This window comes from Trachymyrmex cornetzi, unplaced genomic scaffold, assembly GCF_001594075.2.
Source record: "Trachymyrmex cornetzi isolate Tcor2-1 unplaced genomic scaffold, Tcor1.1 scaffold138, whole genome shotgun sequence".
Lineage (NCBI taxonomy): Eukaryota > Metazoa > Arthropoda > Insecta > Hymenoptera > Formicidae > Trachymyrmex > Trachymyrmex cornetzi.
The window spans coordinates 1,974,718-1,999,673 of NW_017295960.1; the positions used below are offsets into that span (position 1 = coordinate 1,974,718).

General features: G+C 35.8%; 3 protein-coding genes across 4 annotated transcripts; 2 read left to right on the forward strand and 1 right to left on the reverse strand.

Moving 5' to 3' along the window:
• The first annotated feature begins 326 nt into the window (after positions 1–326).
• Positions 327–6,561, forward strand: Dna2 (DNA replication helicase/nuclease 2). Its single transcript, XM_018522851.1, has 2 exons — positions 327–689; positions 2,759–6,561. The coding sequence occupies exons 1-2, from the start codon at positions 660–662 to the stop codon at positions 6,428–6,430; spliced, it is 3,702 nt and encodes a 1,233-aa protein (XP_018378353.1). The 5' UTR covers positions 327–659; the 3' UTR covers positions 6,431–6,561.
• Positions 6,562–6,841: 280 nt separating this feature from the next.
• Positions 6,842–10,014, reverse strand: LOC108770918 (uncharacterized). Its single transcript, XM_018522681.1, has 5 exons — positions 9,633–10,014; positions 8,388–8,768; positions 7,933–8,211; positions 7,294–7,787; positions 6,842–7,215 (listed from the first exon to the last, which is right to left on the reverse strand). Exons 1-5 carry the CDS (start codon positions 9,834–9,836, stop codon positions 7,065–7,067), a joined length of 1,509 nt encoding a protein of 502 aa, XP_018378183.1. The 5' UTR covers positions 9,837–10,014; the 3' UTR covers positions 6,842–7,064.
• A 2,557-nt stretch (positions 10,015–12,571) lies between these two features.
• Naus (cortactin binding protein N-terminal like nausicaa) lies at positions 12,572–19,780 on the forward strand. 2 transcript variants are annotated; one of them, XM_018522842.1, is made up of 8 exons: positions 12,572–13,479; positions 13,854–13,955; positions 14,384–14,608; positions 14,769–15,390; positions 15,548–15,643; positions 16,027–16,136; positions 18,515–18,997; positions 19,249–19,777. In XM_018522842.1, exons 1-8 carry the CDS (start codon positions 13,183–13,185, stop codon positions 19,261–19,263), a joined length of 1,950 nt encoding a protein of 649 aa, XP_018378344.1. In that variant the 5' UTR covers positions 12,572–13,182; the 3' UTR covers positions 19,264–19,777. The 2 variants fall into 2 exon arrangements, with proteins under 2 accessions (XP_018378344.1, XP_018378343.1); XM_018522841.1 differs by having other exon boundaries at positions 18,515–19,780.
• Positions 19,781–24,956: the final 5,176 nt, after the last annotated feature.

Consider the following 24,956-nt stretch of genomic DNA (forward strand, 5'->3'; position numbering starts at 1 on the left):
TTCTTCTCTGGTGCACGTGTTTACTGTCGGACTATACCTAAGTCCGTTCGGAAAGAAATTTTCAAGCTATTACGGACGTGACAATCGAACTTATACCCCAAAGCTCTGATTCGACGGCTCGTTATTCCCTGTTGCCTGTGCCTATTGCCTGTATCTATTGTGTTTCCAGCTTTACGGTGTAGTGCAATATGGCAGCCTGTATGTGAGGATTTTTAATCTTTTTCTTTGTTTTCAATTTTGTACGTGCCAAGCTAAGAAAGTTCATCGGAAGCAACGATAATTTTTAATTAAATTAATAGCGTCGTGATTTCTCTCTGATAGGCACAGTTGTTCCACCTTTTGGTAAATTTTACTTGTCGGGTAAGTAGCAAAATTACCCAATCACATGCGTGGATTGGCAGATTTACCTAGCAGGTAAAATTTACCAAAAGGTGGAAAAACCGGTTCATAGCCGAAATGGTGATTGATGGTGACGTTTATGAGAGACGTTTGCGCGGGAACGAAAATTCTTCGTAGAGGATTTGATAAGACTTGATAAGATATCTACAGGATTTAAACTCCACTATACTTAACGCTAGTATTAAGCTACAAGTGACAGCATTTTAATCTGACATTCATAAAATACATGTAGAGTCATTTCGTGCATATTACATGCAAATATGAAGAAACGTCAGTTGTCACAGAGGAAGGTAAACAAAATGTATTTTATTTGGTAAAGGTGCAATAAAGGTCGATCCTCTTAAAAATCGATGAAATTATGCTCATTCGACGCGTTTTTCCATAAAACGAAAGAATCTGGTAGAAAAAAGCGCCGCTCTGCCCCGCGAACCGAGATATTAAGCGTTAAAGTTCACGACTATTCAGGTTAAGATATCTGTCATAAAATAAATTAAACGTATGTAGTAGTGCTTAGACAGTGTCCGTTTGTAATATTTGTAACCCATGTAGACAGTGGAGTGTGAGAACGGTTTTTTTACTGTCTAGTTAAAAAGACTGTTCTCGCACACCCCACTGTCTACATGGATTAGAAATATTCCAAGCGGACACTGTCTAAGCACTACTACATACGTTTAATTTATTTTATGACAGATATCCTAACCTGAATAGTCGTGAATTTTAACGCTTAATATCTCGGTTCGCGGGGCAGAGCGGCGCTTTTTTCTACCAAATTCTTTCCTTTTATGGAAAAACGCGTCGAATGAGCATAATTTCATCGATTTTTAAGAGGATCGATCTTTATTGCACCTTTACCTTTTATTTATTTACGACTTACATCTGTATATACATTTTGATAATCGTTACTATTTTTTTGTTTTTTATATACTTCCTACTACTGTTTTTATAAGGTAAAATATATTGAAAATTATAAAATAATACTTTAAAATGCTTCTTTTGGTTCTGAATTTTAGAAAAGATTCAATCCAGCAAACGTTAACTAACAATGTAACATAATATAACAATTATTAGTTATCTGTACGTCGGAAAATCATTCTGGATAGCAGAAGAACTGTTATAATTTCCTACTTAATAATATAACTGTTATGCCAATAAGGAGAGTGGAAGTTGATTGAGAGCACTCACTAATGCGATACTTTGTACATGATAATAAAATTCTGTATTCTAAGATCTTACAAATACATTAGTTGATCAGATGTTTTAACTCCGTTCGAACCATCTTCAGTGATGCCAATAATTGACTTTGGAATATAAATCAGCATGAAAAATCAAAGGATGCAGCAAGGATTCCCACCAAATTTGAAGAGTATCTATCATTGAGTGTTAGAGTGAATGTAATTGCCATATTTTATTTATTACAAGTGATTTAATTGAAAATTGATATAATCTACCTGCTGCACACAGAGACTTTGTACATGACAGTTAAAGCATGAAAAATGTACGTAAAGATATATCACCAAACAAGAAGAAAACATGTGGTTACAAAAGAGTTATAAAAATAAAAATGATATAGATAAGTAGTCAAACTCATATATGTTCTCATGAACTATTGAAATTATTTAGAATGTTGAGGTATGTAGGAATTCAGTGTCTGACTTTGCATTTAACCCATTCTTTTGTATTTGAATGTTGAGCATTTCTGATATCGGTCTTCTTCTCAAATATATTTCGTTATCCAAGATTTATCGTAATCAAATTCATGGTCTAAGTGGACTCTATGTTCAAATATAACGTAAATTGCCTGATTTTTTATTTATGTCATTATGTTCAGTAATTCTAGTTTTTAATTTCCTCCCAGTCTGCTCTATATAGGATGCATTGCAATCTGCAGAAAATTGTATAAACGACGTTTTTCTTAAATTGTTGTGAGAGAACAACTTTTTGTCCTTTTATTAAATTGAGTTTATTTAAGCTAAAGAACAGTAGTTTAATTTTAAGGTCTTTAGTGATGTTCTTAAATTTATTATAGATGTCAAGCAAAAAGGAAATCATAAACCAGGAAATTTTTTTCTTTGTTATTTCTTTTGATTTTTCTTCAGCTTGTTTAAGAATCTTCCGTTTAACTGTTATGTATTATATAACATACTTTATATTATACTTTACTGTATATACTGTAATTATTGTTCAGTGGGAAATTATAATTAATAGTTATATTATATTGTTAGTTAGCGTTTGTTAGGAAGACATTTAGCACAGTTAAAACAGAAGACAGCAATACATAGCAATTTTTATTTATGTGAAGGATAGACTAAAATGAATTTGTATGATAAACTACTCCAGAATTTTCTCTGTTTTCTTACAGATTTCTAATAATGTCGATAAATCTCAGACAAAAATATCATCATTTTTTACAAAAATTCCAAAAGCTGTGATAGATGACAATAAGATTGTATCAGATAAAAACTGCTTATTTCAAACTACGATTGAAAGAAAAAGAAAGGAAAGAGAGAACGCGTTTGAAGAAGAATTCCATGTGAGCAAAAAGAAATGTAATTTAAGTGAAAAGTCACTGAAAGAACGTTATACTCCAAAGACAGAACATTTCGAATCACATGATGATTCAGTATTATTATCTATATTGAAAGACTTTGAAGAACCGTATAGTAATTTTAAGGAAAATGAAGTTACATGCAAAGATACAGTACTTCAGAAAGTTAAAAAGGAAGGTGATATTACAGTAAAAAGCGAGCAAACTGCAAATATTTTACAAAATCCTGTTATTATTAAAAGTGTAAATGTTTCAGATGTTACTCATAATAATGTTCTTAAAGAACAAGATATAAATATTAGTACTTTGGAATCTGCTGTGGAAACATCTGAGCATGGAAAAGCTAAATTACACGATTTAAAGAAAACGGAATCTTTCGAAGACTTTTCTGTGATGATAAATGGAGATGAGCTTGATGATTTCTTTGATCAAAAGTGGCATGCGCAGATTAATTTTACCACCTTTGAAAGGTGTAAAATAATTGACGTGAAGCATGAATCGAAAGTCACTGTTTTAACGGTACGGCACTTGAAATCTGAAGATATTGACTTTGTTGCATGTTCAGGATTTTGGAAAGATGCACAAGTAAAGATTAACGATATTGTAACGATACAGGCTACGAAAGGTTCGCGACAATGGATTGTAGATAATAATAACGGTTTTCTCGTCACACAGCCTGATTTGTTAATATCTGGCACGACAATAATGGGTGGTTTATTTTGCAACAGGCGAGCGGTTTTGACTGAGAAGTTCAGGAAAATAGAGTCGCTACCAGATTTGAACGCTGATTATTCCGTGATGACCGTGGGATCTTTGGTTCATCAGTGGCTGCAAAAGGCATTGCGAGAGAATATCTGCACCCTATCCGACGTGATCAAGCTGTTGGACGATATATTACGATTGAAGGACACGATAGACTATCTTTACGCGTCAGAAATGTCGCTTGTAGATTGTCGGAAACGCATGATGGAATACGCTCCGAAAATTTTCGAGTTCATTCAACATTATATCATGGGTAACAAACAGCATCACATAAGCAATCTAAAGGACAACTTTCAAGGGAGTATTAATAACATACAGGACATTGAGGAGACCGTTTATATACCGCAGCTGGGCATAAAGGGAAGGGTAGATGTGACGGCGGAGGTGAATATTAATTCGAGAAGGAAGATCATGCCTCTGGAGTTAAAAACTGGAAGAGCCTCCTACTCTCTCGAGCATAAGGGCCAAGTTATTCTCTATCTTATGATGATGGGTTTCAGAGATCAAGATATCGATACCGGACTTCTGTTATATCTAAAGGAAAACGCGATGCAGGAAATTAAGAGCGGACATCACGAGAAGAGGGACTTGATCCTGCTGCGAAATACCTTGGCGCATTATTTCACTAAACAACCCGAAGATCTACGGAGCATAAACTCGGAGTCGGATCCAAGGCCGATGGAATTGCCTGAACCGATAAACCATCACAGTGCGTGCAGCAGATGTTCTTATCGGACTCTGTGCTGTGCGTATCTAGCGAGGGACCCAAACGCGAATTTGTCACTGTCGCATCCGTTAACAGCGCTACTTAAAGAGGTGAAGGACAACATTGAGACTAGACATTTGGACTACATTATGAAGTGGATCGCATTACTGCAATTGGAAGAAAGTTACGAGAACAATAATAGCAGTTTAAGCAGCGTATGGACGACAAGTCCCGAGAAGAGGGAGGCGAAAGGAACATGCATCTGCAATTTGAAGATTGTTGGAAAGGTGATAAAACAAGAGCATAGATATCAGCATAAGTTTGCACGCGTAAATATTAAGGAGGAAACTATCGAAAACAGTGTACCTGGCGGTACATTCACCGAGGACAATTATATTATTGTTAGCACGGATGCACGAGTTAATATAGCTGCCGGATATATAATGCATGTTTCGTATGACATTGTTAAGGTCCTATTGGACAAAGATATTACTCAATTGTATACAAACTCTACGTTCCATATTGATAAATACCCCTCTACGGGTCTGTCTACGTTCAATTACGCGAACATAGCCGGTTTGTTGAACAACGATGAAACATACGTCAAGCTTCGACGCATTGTCGTCGATAAAAAACCGGCTACATTTGTGGAAAAATTGCCACGTTCGATGGTGTCAGTTAGCGCCAGGATAATAAACGATCTAAACGAGAATCAACAGAGAGTCGTGCTGAAGGCAGTAGCTGCCCAAGAATACGTTCTGATAAAAGGTATGCCGGGAACGGGGAAAACGCAGACGCTGGTAGCTCTAATAGAGTTGCTGCAGGAGTTGGGTTCCAGCGTGCTAATTACTGCGCACACGCACAGCGCAGTGGACAACATTCTTCTCAAGCTGCTGGAACGGAACATCGATTTTCTACGTCTCGGTTCGACAAAGCAGATCCATCCTCTGTTGACGTGCAAGAACGAGGAATACGCTCTCGCGAGTTGCGATTCACCGGAGGACCTGGAGACACTCTATAACAGCAAACGTATTGTCGGCGTGACTTGCTACGGCGCGTATCACGCGTTCCTTAGGAGACGCAGTTTCGACGTGTGCGTAGTTGACGAAAGCGCGCAAATCATGTTGCCCACGGTATTGCGACCGTTATACAGCGCACGCAAGTTTATCCTTGTCGGAGACCCAGATCAGCTACCACCCATCATCAAAAACAAGACTGCCGCGAAACTCGGCGCAGACGAATCTCTGTTCATTAGGCTAGATAGCGACAATAACACTATCAATCTCTGGAAGCAGTACAGAATGAATGGAAGGATCATGAGGCTAGCCAATGAAGCGACGTATCGTGGTAAGTTAGTTTCTGGCAACAAGCAGGTAGAGAATGCGACTTTGACTGGCACAAATATGGAGCAAGTTCTCTCGTCTTGCGAGAGGTGGGTGAGAAGTGCGCTCTCCAGGAACTTGAATGACTCAGTGGTGGTGCTCAATACTGGTAGCACTTACAATTTGAATGTAGAATCTGGCAGTAGAGACGTTATATTGGATCAGATGTACTCCAACATTTGGGAAGTCGCTATTATTTTGCGTCTCGTCCAGGTGCTCACTGAGGCGGGCGTGTGCGCTAGAAATATAGGAATTATTGCGCCTTACAATGCTCATATAAATTTATTAAAAAAGGTCATAGATAAAGAAGTGGAAGTAAATACTGTAGATAAGTACCAAGGACGTGATAAAGATGTTATACTATACTCGTGTACGAAGAGTGTCGAAAGCGACACGAAGAAAGAATTTGAGATATTAGATGATCAGCGACGCTTGACGGTAGCCATCACTCGCGCAAGGCACAAGCTGATTATAATCGGTGATAAAGTCACGTTACTTAGATATGTGCCATTTAAAAACTTGTTTGATGTTATCGAGGAAAAGAATGTGATAAATTTGCAAGATGGTGAGGAAGATTTTAGCTGGAAAAGTCTCATTCATAGAATTGACAATTGTGATAAAGAATTCAAGGACTAATTGAATGATTTTTTGTAACAATGAAAAACAGATTGATAAACTAATATTTGCATTTTGTTAATGTTTCATAAAATAGCATCACGCACAATCAATGTAAACCTTGCGAAATATACAAATATGCGAGATATATAAGTATGTACGAAGTTTTGTACAAAAATATATTTATTTTCAACTTTATATGCGTATTTTTTTTATATAAATATCAGAAAACAATGCAAATCGATTATCAAAATAAAATTTACCAAGTTATTTTGTGAAAATCAAATAAAAACATAATTTCTAAAATAGTAAATTAAAAAATTTTAGAAAAATACTTTAAAAAATAATCATTTTATAAACAAATCCATTAAATGAAAGACATTTATAAAATATAACAAATAATATCGTTTTATAAGGAAATACTGAAAAAAGAAAACTAGACAATTACAAACTGGCACTTGTGCTTTAAGTACGTCAAGCATAAGTCCCTGTATTTCACGTAAGTCACATAATCACATTTCATACGTACTTCGTACAACACATAAGTACAGAAATTCTGATAATATCTTTGACGCTATATACATATGTACAAAGTAAAATAATAAAGTAATAATATGAGCAGTTATTTGAGCACGCACATTATTGTTTCGCGGCTCTAATTGTTAGATTCGTTGTACGAAGCTCTGCCGGCTAACTCTAGTAAGTAACGATCAGGATGATCCAGCCAATCGCTCGCACTTAATTTGACGACCCTCTGTTTCTCCGCTTCTTTCACCTGCCACTTCTTAATTTCCAATTGCTTCTCTCTGCAAATGTAATAGCATCTCATGTTATCACTCCTTGCAACAACAAACTGTTTCATCTCATAGTTTGCAAGACATTACCTTAGCTTCGTATCGCCACAACCCCAGACTTCTAAACTGGCGATACGATAAGGCGCGCCGGCGATAGTCACCGAGTGGAATGATTCGTCGATGCTAATAAGCGGCGAACGAGGATCGCTACCGAATCGTAAACCGTGTGGGTAACCCCTGATATTCGTGTTCAAATATAGTACTTTCGGACCTTTCTCCATGACTTTATAGGACGGAATTAGTTGAATGCCTATCGAGTCTTCGTCGCCCCAATAGAGATGACTTTCTCGCCACTCGACGGCCGAGCACACGCAATACGTCGGACATTCCTCATTCCTCTCTACGTTAGCGGCTCTTACAATTAGCAGAGTGGGACCTCTGTAACCTAATACATGGTGAAGGAAGCGATTAGCCCCAGTCCCATGCTCTCCGCTATTGTACAGTAACGTCCAATGCTTTGGACAAATACTGCCTGTTCTTCTGGCTATCAAAGCGTGAGTTATATCCTTCGGTGAATCGTTGGTCTACACATACACATCACGCACATAGATACGTAGTTATGCATATATATGTAATACTAATTGACTATAATAATTAATCTCTTTATGCAAAATACTTTACGGGCATGACATAATATCGATCAGTATTGTGTAATCTGCAACAACGTACCTGGAGGTAACACTGTGGTAGTGTACATGACAACACCCAAACATAGCTTATTGGCAACAAATCCACTTGAGGGAACTCTTGATCGGACTTTTCCAATACGGGAGTAAGTATATCTACGGAAGGCTGTGGCTGCTCTTTCGACAGAAGCGCTTTACCATTGCGATAAGCAGTTGTTAACACATGTACTACGTACCGCTGTAGGCCGTACACAAGGCGTGGGCAGTGCTGCCCGATCCAATTGCTCACATAACTCGTAGACAAGCTAGTCTTGCCGTGAAACTGTAAAATATTCCTAGATTTAACAATTACAGATCACATAGTAATATAAATTATTCATTCAAAATGCCAATTCTGTGCTTACGTACTTGTGAATAGTTACATTATACAATAATTAAATTGCAGTACATATTTATACTATTGCATTTATATTGCATTAAAAGAATAAATTTACTAACACATGAAATAACAACTGCATTTATTATCTGTTGCGAATGAAGGCACGAACTGGTGTTGTTGCTTTCCATTGCCAGCTGATAGCAAGATGTCAATAATGCTCGCAGCGTTTCGGGAGTAACATTGCCACCATTTTTTAGGTCAGAATATATTTTTACATAATTCTCCAGTATAGCTTGGTCGTTCATTACTGACAAAAATTTCTCAGATTGCTGCTTGAAAGCTGTTGTACTTATATATGCAGTCGTGGCATGAGCATTGTGGTGTAGATAAGTAAAGAGCCTCTCGCTTAGCTCAGAATGAGTAGGAAATAAGTACTTTTCAAATATAGATTTGGTAATACCATTAACGTGTGCCTCTTGGTGAGCAAGATGCGACAATATCTGCAAAATATACAATATCAGTATTAAGAATATTACTAATTATAAATATTAAAATTTAATCCAAGGAACACTTCAATTGTTTTTTATACTCATGTTTGTAAAATAAGAATCATTAAATATATTGGAGAGATCAGAGATATATAAGTAAAACAATTTCTATACTTCTGTTTGCAAACAAAGAAGATTGCATGTTTTCATTATATAAATAAAACTAGCCAGGTAATGCTAGCTTTTGATAACAGCTAGTTACGTATAAGATATGGTTACTAACCTGTATGCAAAGAAATGATATAACGAAACACAGGGAGTACGGAGTCTTGGGATTTCAAAATGAAAAAAAATGGAAATGATATTGTTCTTTCGAATTAATTCCACAATTCCCTATCTCAAATATATTTTCCCATGAACAGTTTCTGAATAATTTGTCACTTAGTTTTTAATATTATCAACTGTCTTTAAAAGTAAGTTATGTGACTGAGACTCAATCTCTATATCATCCATTTATAGTTACATATTTCCAAATGTTAACTTATATAATTGACAGGAAAAAAAGGTGTGATTCATGATTTCAGAATATCCAGAGAATCATAATAAAAATATTCACAAAGTGATTGCATGAGGAACATGAAATGACTTCCACGAGTTGCAGTGCAGCCAAACAAAAAATACATCGACATGAGAAAAATAATTTAAAAAACCAGGTGGAAAGAGGTTTTGTCGTTCTCCCAAACAGCTGTAGAAATGTTTGGCAACAGAGGTCATATCGCTCCACGTTTTTCCCGAACGATTGTCCAAGGCACCAAGAGTACGGCCTGCTATTGAGGTTCGAGAACGATTTTAAATCGACCGAGCGGGCCGTTGTACCTTGGCGAGGTTCTCGATCGGGAAGAACTGCGTGTGAGAGTTGTGATGGTCCGGCTCGCTCTTGGAGACGACGACGGCGGCGGCGGCAGCGTTGGAAGAGGCAGTGATGTTCGCGCCGTGATTCCCGTTACCGGCGCCTGCCGCAGGCGCGGATTCCACCTTCCTATGCGACGCATTTCCGACACGTGCCACCTGGTTGCCCATCCTGCGCTTCGCACCGCGGGGGAGACTATACCGAGACCAGCACCCACAGCACCATCCGCGTAACACCAACGATAACAAACACAAATGGCACCATATGCATACGACGGTTCCGACCAGACGGTTCTCCCCACTTCCTAGGTCTCCCTCGTAACTCGTTTCTATCGAATTGTTGTAAAAACGAGAGATGTCGTTGCGGTAAACAGCCTTTTTTATCCGTGAGAGAGGGCACTGTAGGAAATTGCTCCATTTATCGTGACAAATTCAAAATTGATCAAATTAATCTTCCGCGAACTATGTAATTGGGATTTGAAGATCCAGACGACTTTTCGGCTTTAAATTGCTTTGCTGATTCTATCTAAAAATCGGGCATGTATAAAGAAAAGTAAAAACTGTTCAGGTTATATAATTGTACAATTGTATTCGTAAATGCTGGAAGATAAAAAAACTTGCAAAGCTGCATAAAACATATAATAAAGAAAATTATCCAGTTGCATTTCTAATATAAAGACGTTTATGTAAAATGTAATTGGATAATTTGTCTAATAAAAAAGGTTTATAATAGAATTATCTTCATTTATCTCCATTTATAGCCAATAATATTTTTAAAGAATATTTTTTCAAAATTTATGTATAAGTTTTTATAAAGAATTACCTTTATTCCTGTATAAGTATAATAATTTAAGAAGTCAATATTTCTCGAACGAATTAGCATTTGCGAGTAAGCCTAGGAAAATTTTACTTTAATTAAAGTTTTAAATTCATATTTTGAGTTTGGCGATTTAATTTGGGAGCACCCTGTATAAATCTAGAGTTCCTATAATTATAAAAACATTTAAATAATAGCTTGATGAATATACTGTATAGTAGAATATATTACTGTTATAGAACTATTATATGATAGTGCCGCATACAGCATCGAAAGTTTTCAGAAATATCTCAGAAATTTTTCAACTGAAAAGTGAAACATTTCATAAAAATTGCAAAATATGCCTGTAGCATTTTTGAGACAGCTCTGGAATAGCAAAATATCCGTAATTCTTGCACATAAAACTTCGTTGAAAGGTTGATGAAATGTTGCAGAAAAAAATCTGCAATTTTTTTGAAATATTGTCAAAAAGATTTCAGCTATTTCTAGTACTTCAAAAATGATATTTAAATATATACTTAAGATTGAGATATACTTAAATAATACTTAAACTTATTATTTCAACATAATAAATTTAAGTATTATTTAAGTATCAATTAAATATATATATTTAAATATCATTTCTGAAGTAAAATTTATTACTCATATACAAAAGTTTTTCGCAATTAAAATAAAACAACTCACAATAACATCAAAATGACATTAAATTGAATTATGATTGATAACAAATTTGACTTTTAGTAAACATTTGGAGCCTTTTTAACATCATGACGATTTTTGTTCTGTTTAAATATATTTTTCAATTTACTGTATATGATAGATATTTTAGAAACATTTCTGTTTAAAACATTTCATATGACATATTGCAGAATCCTTTCAAAATTGTTGCACATGAGATGTGAAACATTTCTGAAAATTTTCCACAACAATCCCCATTAGTCAGAAATGATAATGGAATCGACATCAAATCGACGTCGATTTGATGTTCTCGACGTCGAATCGACACCGATTCGATGTCAATTCCATTATCATTTCTGACTGGGCAGTCAGAGCAGTGCCGTATGAATAGTTTTATATATGTTTAGTAGTATACTATGGCCCGTATTCAGAACGCGCTTTTATCGATAAAAGCGCACTTTTATCTCTGAAATTCTATAATATGCGTGACGTAAAGTATAGTATGTTAGCGTGCTAACATCGTTGTAAGCGCGTTCTGAATACGGGCCTATGTGTGTATATATATATATACAGGGTGTCCCGACCTTTTTTGCCAATCACTTTTGTATAGATAGAGCAGACTAAACTGAGTCGAAAAGTCCCCCCTCTCTCTCTATCTATAATTGATACTGCATTTTCTTATTTTTATCAACATGAGAAAATACGGTATTAAAAAATTCTGAAAAAATTCTCAGAACTTTATGAGAAGAAAATAAATAATTTTTGTCTCTTGCAGTTTTTCTATAAAGTTGATAGTATTTGAGTAAAAAATTATTTAAGACTAATATTTTGCAATTTTTAGTAATTAATATCTTGTTCACTATTGCGAAAATTGCAAAATGATAGAGGACTTTTTGACTCAGTTTAGTACGCTCTATCTACACAAAAGTGATTGGCAAAAAAGGTCGGGACACCCTGTATATATATATATATATATAGTAGTAGTAGCAGAGAGAAACTTCTCTGGTAGTAAATAGTATGGTAGTAATATTTATATATAGTATTATATATAGTAATGAACATGATACATAACAGTGTTCCTGCGTTATAGAAATACTATTCTATTAAACTTCCAGCGTCAGCTAGATTACTTACATTCATGGGCGCTCTATACGTACATAATCCTTATCATTATGCGTTTTTATTGTCTAATATAAATTTCGGTCCCTATTTTGATGCTGACAATAAGCGTCGTGCGTCAGCATCTTTTTCTCTCAGAAAGAAAAATAGCAAACTGTGAAGTTGCGTCCTCGGCACTTCGTATTTCGCCGCGGCGACCGTGACTGGATCGATCGTCGACCATTCGATATCCGACTCCGGCGCGGAATCGATATCGATGGTAGATCGGAGCGCCTTTCACGAGGAGAGGAGACGATTCATCGAATTTCGCTTGACCGTGCCGTAGCCGTAGAGCTGGCTGCGCTTTGTGCGCTTGATTTGTCAAGGGAACGAACGTAGCGTAAGCGAGAGGCAGAGCAGCCTGGGCAGCCCGTCGCGCCGGATGCCGCCACGTTAATACGTTTTCGTCGGCGTGAAGCGTCGATCCGACGACCGGAGTAACAACCAAGGTACCGGCGACGAGAGAACGACGACGACGACGTCGACGACGGCGACAAGAAGAAGGACGAGGAAGACGGAGAGAAGAACGACAACGACGACGACGACGGGAAGAAGAGGAACGCGTGGCCATCGGTCCCGTGTCGGCGATGTGGCGAGCGTCCTGGGCCGCTGGGTGTCCGGCGGGGGTGCTCGCGCGTCCCGTGACGGCCGTGGTGAATCTCCGGATCGAGGGGTGAGGAAGTCGACGTAGGAGCAGCTTGGGGCGCGCTCAGGCGAAGTGCGAACGAGCGAGCGAACAAGCGCAAGCGAGTTTCACAAGGTCGCCCTTATCGAGCCGCGCCGTAGCCAGGAGGCAACGACAACCACTCGCCCTCGTAGGTCGACAGTAGGTAAATAGAGTACCCTCTACGTTAGAGCGTAACGATGGCATCGCAGAATCAGGCCGCCGTCAATGTCTCCTCGCCCGGCATAACGTCGGCAATGACAACGACGACGACAACGACGACTACGACGGCAAATGGGCCACCGTTGACGTCGGCGCCGTCGCCGTCGCCGTCGCCGGGTACCACCGTCCTGACCAGCGCGGCCACCATCTCGGTCGCGAAGGCACTCACCTCTGGCACTCAGCCGTCACAATCGCAATCCCAGCAACAATTGCAGCAGCAACAACAGGCCAACAACATCGAACCGTTGGACAAGAGTTCCTCCAATACTCTCAAGGTATATTCTTGGTATAAATCCTCTTGGAGTTAAGCAAAAAAGGCTTTGCGTAAACTGTGATGTGTGATAGTTATCAAAACTAGAGAACTCTTTAAAACTTTTAGAGTGAATCTCACTCTGAATAAAATCTCACTCTTAAAGATTAAAAATTGAGCCACTCTTTTTTAAGATTAATTCAATTTTTACTCTTTAAAGTGAGAGTCTACTCCAAAGAATTCAGAGAGTACGAAAAGGGCTAAAGAGTTGGCTTTTTAGTCCTTTCTGTATCTAGTTTTGATTTCTTAATCTTTTGAATCTATATCTTTTAATTTCTGATAGTTATATTTAATATAAATTTGCAAAATGTTTAATGATTGCTTTGTATATATTTGTAGCGTAATCCAAAGATGGAGCTGAGCAAAACTGATTTGCTGAAGTTACTGGGATATCTGGAAGGCGAGCTCCAAGCAAGAGACATAGTGATAGCGGCATTAAAAGTAATTAAAATCATATAGCTGTTACTGTTAAAGAATCATTTCTAAAAAAACCTTGTAGTGATGTTCTTGTTTAACTATAACTAGCAAGTTTTTTTACCTTGGACAGTATAACACGTTATAAAATTATTGCATCATAACTGTAAAAAAACATACATATACAGTGAGATTTAATATTTGTTTATTTCAGTATTACTCAAGTAACAAGATGACATTTTTATAACGTCTTTTTGACATTAAAAACGTTATTTGATGTCACCTTATCACTATTATCTCACCATATCATTTTTAAATGATATAAAAGATAAAGGATTTATTTAAAAAAAAATGTGTTAATCTTACAAGCTCTTTAATTGTGTCTCTTAACTTCCAGAGTATATTACATAACGTCGTTTGGCTTGTTGTATAACTACTATCATTTTTCCTTTCAGTCAGAAAAAATGAAACACCTTCTAAGTTCCCGGTATCTTAGCAGTACTGCAGATCCACATGCGGCATTAGCTCGGGACGTTGCGATAGTAGGTGGTGTTATTGGTGTTGAAGGAAATCAAATTGATCAACAAGTCGCTAGTCTTGAAGCACTAGTGACACAACAAAGAAAGGCGCAATGTAGAATGACTAAAGTCCTTAGAGATGCAGAAATTAGGCACAGAGCGGTACGCTTATTTTATCGTATTTGTTGTCACGTTTTGTAGTAATAATGCGGTATATATATATATATAACATAAATATTGTAAGATAATATTACAAAATAGTGTTACTATAATTATTTTTGTTTTATAATTGTTGTTTTACATTATAAATAAATATCTTTAGGTAATTAAAGAACTGGAAGAAGAGAAGCGAAAACATGAACATGATACTGCTCAAGGTGACGATATCACTTATGGTCTTGAGAAAGAGCGGACAAGATTAAAGAAAGAGTTAGAATTAGAGAAACAAGAAAAGAAGAGATTAGAGATGGAGTTAAAGAAAATTAACGATCATCTCGAGGAAGAGAAGAGTCGACAGAAACAGATAGTCCTGCTCCTCTTAGCAGAACGTAAAAAGATTATTATGAAGTACATTGAGGAGAGGAAACGATCTGAGGATTTGGCTCAAATACTCAGTGAAGAGAAAGTTAGGATAGATTCAATGGCCGAGGGTCTCGAGGAAGAGAGTAAAAAGTCACTGCAGATGGAAGCGGAATTGGAAAAACAATTAGCGCAATTTGATATAGAGAGGCAGCAATATCGGCAAGCCCTCGTGAAAGAGGAAAAGAGAACCAAGGATTTCGAAACGGAATTAGAAAAGTTACGAGGCGAAATGGACACGTGGAAAGAGTCGCAGGCTCGCGGTCCTGCCAGGGGAGTTGGCGCAACTCCACCACCACCGCCTGCAAAACCAGCGAACTTAGTCGCCATGCCGACACTAAGGCCGGCTAGTGCTCCACAAACAAGTACGCAAAGTTATAAAAATAGAAATTACGCATATCAAAGAAGATCTTATTAAATAATGTGAATAATAAAAGGACTTGGTTACAAGATCGCCTTTAAAATATGCGTTAGATATTATAAAAAAGTTATATCTTTTGTAATTTTTTATGTCTTTCACAGTGAAAGGGGCAGTCTTAGGTACAGGAACACCTATGGTTAGCAGTAAAGTTGTCCAACCTACTGCGACAGTGTCCAGTGTTCCTGTCAGTGGTCCAAGTAAGATATTTTTAAATATCAGTATATTATATATGTGTATAATCTAATAAATTATATCCTTGAGTATATCTATATATTAAATCAGTAATTTGTACTTGATTTCTGCATTGAGAAGGACTCAAATAAAAAATTATAATGTTTGCAGTTAACTTTGTTGGTAAATATATCTCAATTATTTGCGAATTATGTCGTTTTATAAATATATTATTTATATATCAACAACTATGAAGGCTTATAGGCATTTTACTTGTAATTTATTTATAAATGAGCTTTTTGATAAAGTATAAATTACACATCTTATATGAGTGAACATTCAGTTTCAAAATGAATTGCACAGCCATTTTAAATGATGAATATATGATTATTCTTTTCTTTTTTTTTAGCGACTGGAATTGCTAGGTCTGTAACACCTGGACAAGCACTTCGCGGAGTTGCATATACGCCTAATTTAACATCTGTGGGTGGAGAATCTACAGCTCCTTCAGATACGCAGGTAACCTATCCACATTTCCCTACACACTCGACGTTAATCTAAAGATTATATAGAGCCTATTTATACATGCGCAAAGTGTTTACACACAATAGATATTTTTATATCCGACGTTAAGAAATACTTGCACTTTGCTAGTATTTTCTTGAAAGAGAAAGGACGAAAGAAGAAGAAGATAACTAATGAATAACTTATTATTATATCAATAGAAAAATTTAGTTGAAAGTAGAAATCTGCTAATTTAGTCAGTATTGTGTTTCGTCCAAAAGATAGGGATTAACTTTAATTCGACATAATATATATAAATTTGCGTGTCAGGTATTATTCAAAAATAAATTCTGAAAAGAAAAAAGATTATATGTTGTAAATTGTATCAGATAAGATAAGATCTTGTCTTCTAAAATGACATGAAATTTTACTAGAAAGATTAATAACGTAAAAGTAGGCTCTTTATAATTCAAAAAATACATGAAATTTAGTATTTTTTATGAAAATAATTTTTTGCGCACAGCGTATCACATTGATACAGATATTAAATCTTATTCTTGATTAATGATTGAGGAAACAAAACATTTATACCTCTTTAAAATGTAAAAATAGTTGAAATATTTATTTAAAAAAAATTTCTTTTTTCAACTCGAGAGAGTTCTTGATTTTATAATCTTTGGTATTGCAATTGAAACAGAGAGAATCATGTATAAAAAGAGTTATTTAAACTATTTAAAGAATAATATATTACATCACACCTTATAGTTTTACTTTAGTAGAAATATTGTATTTGTTATCATTGATTTTACACGAGCATTTTATAAGCTTTTCTCTAGTCTTATATTTATCTTATTTCCATATTTTTATAGATCATAAATCGCATTTTAGTCATATATTTATTGCAACTATGTAGTTATTACAATTAATTTTTTTTTGTTTAATTTAAAAAAGCAGATGTTTTTATGTATTTATTATATGTATTAATTTTTCTGATAAAGACACGTATACATTTTGGTTACGTTTAATCATCAATTTGTTTTGTTCTTTTATGCATTTGACTAAAAAACAAAGATACAAAATATTTCTGCACTGTTCATCATATAACAATACAGAAATATTTACGGAATAATATTGAATATTATTTATTCAAACGAAATGAATTAAGAAATTAAATTAGAAAAGTGAGTTTCGCTTGCTCTGAATAATTCTCTTAGCTTCTACATAATTTTATATTTGATGCACAAGATATTTTTTCTGTCGCATTGTTTCAAATTATATTCTCGCTACTTCTATTACTTATATCAAATGATGCACTAAAGTTTAAGAATCGTTTCTTCACAAATGAGATCACTATAAATATCCACAAGATTAATTTCAACAAAATTTGTTTTATATTATACATGTATATACTTTTATATACACATTCACGTACACGACTTATTTAAAAATTTTGATGTAACCAATTATTATACACTCGCAATATTACATACACTTCCACTATATGTATACCAATCTTATAAGTTAGCACATTATTGATATCTAGAGTTATATTTTATTACGATACTTTTATTTTGTGTACATAAGATTATTATTATTATTTCACATGTGTACATCGACCGATTCCTACAATTAAAAAAAAGATTGTATGCAACTCATTTCTGAGCTTTATTTACAAATTGCCCCAGCTTGACTTCCTAATCGCAATAGCGTAATCGCAATTACTAAATTATACGGTCTTACGGTCTCATGAACTTTGACGTACTCTACTATTTAGTTGGTTTGCAGCACATCTTAACAAATAGATGAACTTGGCCAAATTGGAATTGTTATATAATAACATCCCAATACAGTTTGCAGATTGAAATATTTATTTCTTAAAAATTAGTCTTTCCTGTATCTCGTGTATTCTCTCTGAACATCTATTAAATTTTACTAATATATTCCTTGGTAACTCAAACTGCGTCTCAAATACGTCTTACTCTGATGATTTGCGAGTATGCCACAAAAAAAGATGCTTCTCCGCAATTATCTATTAACAGCACAAGTTGATACACGCACAATTTGATTTCAGCATCTCGAAAATCTCGACCTGAGTTGTGACCTCGTTTGCTGCTTAAATAACGGTGTTTCTCTCTCCTCCTCTGCGGTCTTTGACCATTTTTTCGTAGCTATCGTCCCTACTTTCCACCGAGTCTGTCTCTGTTTCTCTCTCTGCTTTGGATTAGTTCTTTGGTATGGTTCTTTTTCTTCCACCATCCCTTGCAGCCCGAGAATAACGTTTTTTTAACGGTGTGCTCGTTCTTGTGTCTGGCGGCGGAGCGTGTACGAAAGCGACCGTCTCTGCAGCTGCTCGGCTCTCCGAAATCGGTCATGGTTGTATGTTAATTCCTCAGGCCGTAGAGAAGCGACAGCCGGTTGTACCTGCGCCCGTTAGTACCGCGGCTGCCGCCGCGGCTAAACTTATCACATCGTCGCAAGCCGCCGTCGCCGCTGCGGGGAAGCTCGGTTTTCACGTTGGCCAGTCTTCAAGTCCTGCCGCAAGCCCCACTGTTCAAGCATCCTCTGCCGTCGCCGCCAGTGGTGGTAGCGGCGGCGGTGGTATCCTGCCCGCGAAAAAGCCACCGATCTCGCGCGGCGTGCCGCCCCCGGTACCACCGAATAAGCCAGTGGTACCGCCAAAAAAGGAGGCAGCCGCTTACCTCCGAAGACCGGAACTCCAGTCGCAAAGCGCACCGCAGCAGGATACCGTTAAGTACGGTAAACAGGCGGCCCCGTCGCACGGTGCGGCGAGCACAGCGGCGAGCGGGACCGCTCCTCTGCAAGTGCAGCAACAACCGCTTCTGGCGAGCATCACCCAAGCTGCTCCCGACGAAGAGGTCAGTAGTAAGACAGCGGAGTCGAGATAGATTATACTATATATTATTAGCGGAATGATATCGCTATATTCTTCTAATAGGATGAAAATGCACTTGCTAAAAGATGCACTCTCCAACAAATGCATTATAGATAAATGTAAATACGTATACACACACACACACACACACATATATATATATACACACATACTCACACACGTAATACGCAATATGTGTTCAATATACAGAGCATCGTGTGAATGTGATTTCAGACAAAGCCGCGTTGATTTAGCGCTGAAAGAGAGAGAGAATAAAAGCGTACATACACTGCGATACATAATAGAAAAGAGAAAGAGAGACGCTACGTCGCGAAGCTTGGAATCTATGCTGGATCTGCACGGTGCAAGAGATTCCGTATTTGCAGGAGACCATTTCTAAGATTGTCAAGGAGAGAGAAACGAAAAAAAAAGCGCTTTGTACATTTCAGATAGACTTTCGGTCTTTCGATAGATCGTTCTGTAAGGCGGTGCGTGTTGTACATTATGATTAGATCTCATCACGACCGGCGGCATCCGATGAAAAAATTTAAGATTCTATTCGCAACGGAATGGCATTCGTAGTTGTAATTGAAACAGCCGCGAAAACTAGAGATATTTCTCTGATATATGTAAGATAGCCGCTGTAGGTTCCTAGCTCATTCTGTGTACGGACATTGATTATTATTGATAAACACGAGTCACTTTAGACAAGTACGCAGCGTTAATACGACGCGAAGATTGTTAATGTCTGCAAGAACTTAAGGGCTCGGTGTTGTATGATATATCAGCTCTGGTTAATTAGATTTTCGTTTCCTACTTGAGAAACGATAATATCAAACGAGTTGAATCCACCTCTTGCAAATCTTATTGGCTTTGTAAAAAATTTTTTTGGTATACATATTTTTATATATTTATAAATTTATATGTATATATATATATTTCGCAATCTCTAGATATTTTTCCTCTACCTTTCGCCACTATAATATGTACTAGATAGTACATAAAGTAACGTCAAGAATCTACGTCTTTTTAAGATAGACTTCAATGTATGGGGTTTTGCGAATTTATTACGAGTTTAACAGATTGGATTCAATCCGTTTCGTATGATCGTTCTGTATTTATGTATATATCACGGATAGAATTATAATCTTTAAAAGAGGATAGTTAGTGCTAAAGCATTAAAATGAATTCAGTTAACTAAACCAAATTGTCGGGTGCATCATAAATGATAATGAAAAATAAAAATTCTATCACGTGCTATAATCACTGCCTTGTCTCACATAATCGCGTATACAAATTATAAGCTTAGAGCTGTCTGGAAGAAACTATTGTACACATTGCCAAAGAATAGGCGTCACTGTTTTTGCAAGGCACAATTGATTTTTTCATCGGAACTTATGAAAATGTCCGAAGAAATGGAAATAGATGAAGGAGATCAGTGTTTTCTACTCAATCCTTTAAAACCCTTGATATAAAAAAAGGATCGTTATACATTTGTACATTCTAACGTCTTCTTTTTTCATATAACGATTTATTCGTATCTCAGGTAAAAACGCTGTGTTGCGCTAAAATGTACGATGAATAGATGGATCGTAGAAATATTAATTTCCTCTTCGTAGTTTTTTACTGTCGTTAATTTAGGCACGATAATTGAGATCTATTTAACTTAAATTACGAATGTTGGAAATTTGCATTTATTGAGCGAACTGAATGAACAATGATCCCGATTTAATAAATCACGTAATTTATGGTACACCGTTGAACACGATCTTTGCAACGTCTTAAATAGCTCTCGTCTTTCAAATTATGTTATCAACTGTTATTAATATAAAATCAATGTCCATTTGCGAAGAACGTAGAATGTATATAGCCCTATGATTTTAGGATTTGTAGGTGGCGTATCCCTAATTATGAGATACGGTGTGATCTCTAAAATTATAAATAATACTCCTGGCATTGTAAAGTCTTCCAGTGTTTTATGTTACGTACATTTGTAGAATTTACGTTGAGGTTTTTAGCCACGTCCAATGATGGTCCGATAATAATACGTTAATTGATTGAGTGTATCTTTGCTATATATGTAAGGACTGAGTCATCCTTTCGATCGTCATTGCGAACACAAGCGGACAGTAGCAGGAACTGGGACCAGGACCAAGGGAATTAATGTGCAGCTTGTAACACACTGAGAAGAGCATGCTCGCAATAATAGCAACAGCAAAAACAAAAGTAACCGTAACAATAAATAGTAAACTTTAAATAACAATAACAATAATAAGATTAACAATGTATCGCTAATGATTACGTTGATTATTGATGATACTAATATTAATAACTGATAATATGATATTAATAGAAAGAGGAAGAATAATAATGAGACGCTAACAAATGTGTAATTTAGTAGTATTTAGCAGCAGCAGCGACAGTAACAATAGTAGTATATTAATAGTAGATACTAGATTTAACACTACAATAATAATAATAATAATAATAGATGTGCTTCTCGAAATAAAGAAGAGAAATCACCAGCAAAAAAAAACTATTAATAAAAAGATGGAGATCTCATCGCGCGTTGTGCATACTCACTATCTCTAAGTCAAAATGATCCAACAGAGAGAATCGTCCGAAGTAGACTGGATGTACATTAGAGTTTTATTTTTCAATAGTGGCTGTCGATAGCAAACACTGTTCATAGTTAGAACCGAGAATGGCTTTTAATGGCTAGGATCTACTTGAAACTATTATACTGCAAGAAGGTAACTCTTGATATATCTCTATGCTATAGATATAAACAAATTTAAACATATAAATATATATACATATAACTTTCGAAGGCCGCTGTATTCTCGCGTATCATCTATCGCACAAAGTTTTTGTCTTACGTGTCGTATGACTGATGAATAGCTTAATTAGTAATTAATACAAAAAGGATCCGAACAGTGATCTCGAACGGGTTAGCGAAAATTATCTCGATTTACGATTTTGAATAAAAATTGCTGTATAAAATATCTTTTATTTAAAAGAATGGGTCCTTTTTTGGTGTTAATTTGACACGAACGCGTATATACATATATACACTCGTATAAATACGCAAACGTAGCTCTATAAAAGACGAATAATACTTTGTATACTTGATAGATAATCGGTGTACATAGATCATCGATATGTAAAGGCGTGAAAAATTAGCCGTAAAAAAATAGAGACGTTGATAAAAGACAATGGATCATACGAAATCATATTCATGTCTTGTTAATTTTATCGAATACATGATGTGTATATACGTGTATAAGGCATAGTGTGCCAGAGGCACGCATGTTAGAGGCGGACGAGTTAAAGTTTTAAGGGATACAGTCGTTTTGTTAACTCTGAAAAATGTGAAAGCGGATATGTACTAAGCATTTAGAGCGTTGGACAATGCTCGCATTTTGAGGCTGTCAGGATATTCTATAAAATCAATTCATATCTATAAATTATAGCCGTTAGTCCACGATCTTTGGCATCTCTCATTAATTGTACTCGTTTCCAATTGTATACGTTAATGATATGTTTAATAACTGCATACATGAACGAGATGAATAATGCAATTCATTTCACGTATGTTTCAAACTTTACCAATGTTAAAGATAACTTTCTCCGTGTGTCCGCGTTTATTAAAGCCGGATATTATAATTTCTAAATATCCCAACGAAACTATATAAGTGCGTTTTAGTATTTAAAAGAATGATATGTATAGTAAACGCCGAATTAAAATCTGAAATTTAAGTTTCTTATACTATAGATCTCGACTTCTCGTGGTGTTGTGTGCGTAGAGTATCATCATCAGACGACTGTCCTCATAGAAAAGACCTTACCGTTTAAGAGATAGCGAGATATTAGATGAGAGAGATAAACTTTTATACATGCGAGATGTTCTCGCGAATGCCATTATATGCATATTACGTGTATATTCAATCAAAGCAACCCTTTCCCTTTGCGTCCCACGAGATTGCGTGTGTTTGTTAGTTAGGCAATTGTGCTAATGCAGTAGTAAAGTAAAAGACATTAGCCGCGATAGCGGCTATAAGCGGAATAGAATCGAAAATCGTATCGTAATTAAGTGTCGTATAAGTCAGTAATTAATTGGCAAAGATATAGAGACTGCAAGTAGAAATTATTTTCTCGCAAATAATTAATTTAGCAATAGTTTTTATTAAAATGTCGCTAGAATTCTATTGAATCTTTTTTTAAACATTCTTTTTGATTTGCGATAATTAAAAGAATTTGATTAAATACTTGCGATAATTAAATTCTTTAGCAGCAGGTCTCAAATTAGAATCGTGTTAAGCGAATAAGAAAAGCAACAATTACTGGTTCATATTGAAACTATTGTTTCTAGAATGCAATTACTATTGAAATTACGTGGAGAACGTACTTTTTATCGAGAAACGCCTTATCGTTGCTTGTCTTTTATTTTAATACGACAAAGCGCGAAAAACTTCACCCATGTCAAAGTACCGGATCAAAATAATTGTATTCACAAGTGCGAGCACGAGACGAACATTATTTTATAAATGTTACATTATTAACTATATTCTCTCTCTCTCTCTCTCTCTCTCTCCCTCTCTCTCTAGATCTCTCTCGTAATGGATATACTATCGTTCTCGAATGGGGCTGATCGAGAGGATATATTATATTATTAATTGATTAATTATTAGAGCGTGTCTCGTGTGGCTTGATAGGTCGCGTCGAGGCTTTCCTCGAGATTGTAAATAGTATAATTATTTAATACCGCTTATGTATACATACGAATCTAGACTTAAATGAAACTGTGATTTTTTTTTACGTTATTAGGCGTTATATATCCGATTGCCGATTTATTTACTATCTTTTCTGAGTTTATCGAGCAGTCTATCGCTGATATAATTAAGGCTTTCGCAAGTTTACTAAATGTTTATTTATGTTATACATACATTGTCGGTGAGCAGCTTAAATGTTACTCTTTAAAAATCAAGTTTGAAGTTAATGTATTTGAATTATTATATGAGCGCTTTTTCATCACAAAAACAAGACAAAATAAAATAAGAAACAGCCAGCAATATTATTGAAAATTTACTAAATTTTTCGAAACGAAATTTGTCTTAACATAATAATTATTATATAATTATTGCTATGCAATAACGTAATTAGAACTTTTACTGATTTTAATATATAAAAGATTAACATGAGAAAGAGTTCAAAGTTACTGACCGACAATATATATTTCTTATGTCCTTGTGTACTTTTTTGTTTGTGCGGTAAGTTTTAGCGCTAGCTTTAATTAAATTTCATCACAGTGTAAATATCTATTAGATAACTCTCTCTTCTGCGCTTTTCTAAAAGATATTAGTATTGAAGTTCTGTTTGAGATCTTCCAATAGCATTCATAAATCCCGTATAGAATTGCGTCAAACGATAAAGGTGAACAATAAACCGTGCTCTCTTTGACGATCGTACTTATATGCAATTCGTGTACAATTTGTAAATTGCGTACTCATCACGAGCTATCTCACATGAAAATATTTGGACAGATTTTGCAAATAGTTTGCAAGAAATTTATCGTATTCTTAATTGATATATTGTGCCGCGATCACTGAGCGTTAGGACATAGACCAATCGTATTTATTTTAAGCTATATCCTGTATACTGAGATATATCAGCATGGTACCTGTCGATATTGATTGAGTTTACATTGATGATCATGAAGTAGCGGGTGATTTCATTAATGTACAGAATTCTAGTGAGTTTTTCAAACGCGTTTGTCGCGGACGAAAGAGCGTTTCGGGCTGTAAAACTAGCGTTTTAATAATTTAAGATATATATATAAATAGGAAAAATGCGCTAGCGTTTTTTTTCGAAAGCGCAGTCAAGGAATTATGTCATAATCACTATTACCGATCTGTTTCCTTTGTAGATAACGTGAATTATGT

What these genes read in the sequence shown, in the direction of transcription:
- Dna2 (XM_018522851.1), top strand. Translation starts at nt 660, where the DNA reads ATGAAGAAACGTCAGTTGTCACAGAGGAAG. An exon ending in GTCAGTTGTCACAGAGGAAG is followed by an intron (nt 690 to 2,758) that starts GTAAACAAAATG and finishes GTTTTCTTACAG; the next exon opens with ATTTCTAATAATGTCGATAA.
- LOC108770918 (XM_018522681.1), bottom strand. Translation starts at nt 9,836, where the DNA reads ATGGGCAACCAGGTGGCACGTGTCGGAAATGCGTCGCATAGGAAGGTG. An exon ending in CGATCGAGAACCTCGCCAAG is followed by an intron (nt 8,769 to 9,632) that starts GTACAACGGCCC and finishes TATATTTTGCAG; the next exon opens with ATATTGTCGCATCTTGCTCA. An exon ending in TGTGGCGATACGAAGCTAAG is followed by an intron (nt 7,216 to 7,293) that starts GTAATGTCTTGC and finishes TTACATTTGCAG; the next exon opens with AGAGAAGCAATTGGAAATTA.
- Naus (XM_018522841.1), top strand. Translation starts at nt 13,183, where the DNA reads ATGGCATCGCAGAATCAGGCCGCCGTCAATGTCTCCTCGCCCGGCATA. An exon ending in TAGTGATAGCGGCATTAAAA is followed by an intron (nt 13,956 to 14,383) that starts GTAATTAAAATC and finishes TTTTCCTTTCAG; the next exon opens with TCAGAAAAAATGAAACACCT. An exon ending in GGCTAGTGCTCCACAAACAA is followed by an intron (nt 15,391 to 15,547) that starts GTACGCAAAGTT and finishes TGTCTTTCACAG; the next exon opens with TGAAAGGGGCAGTCTTAGGT.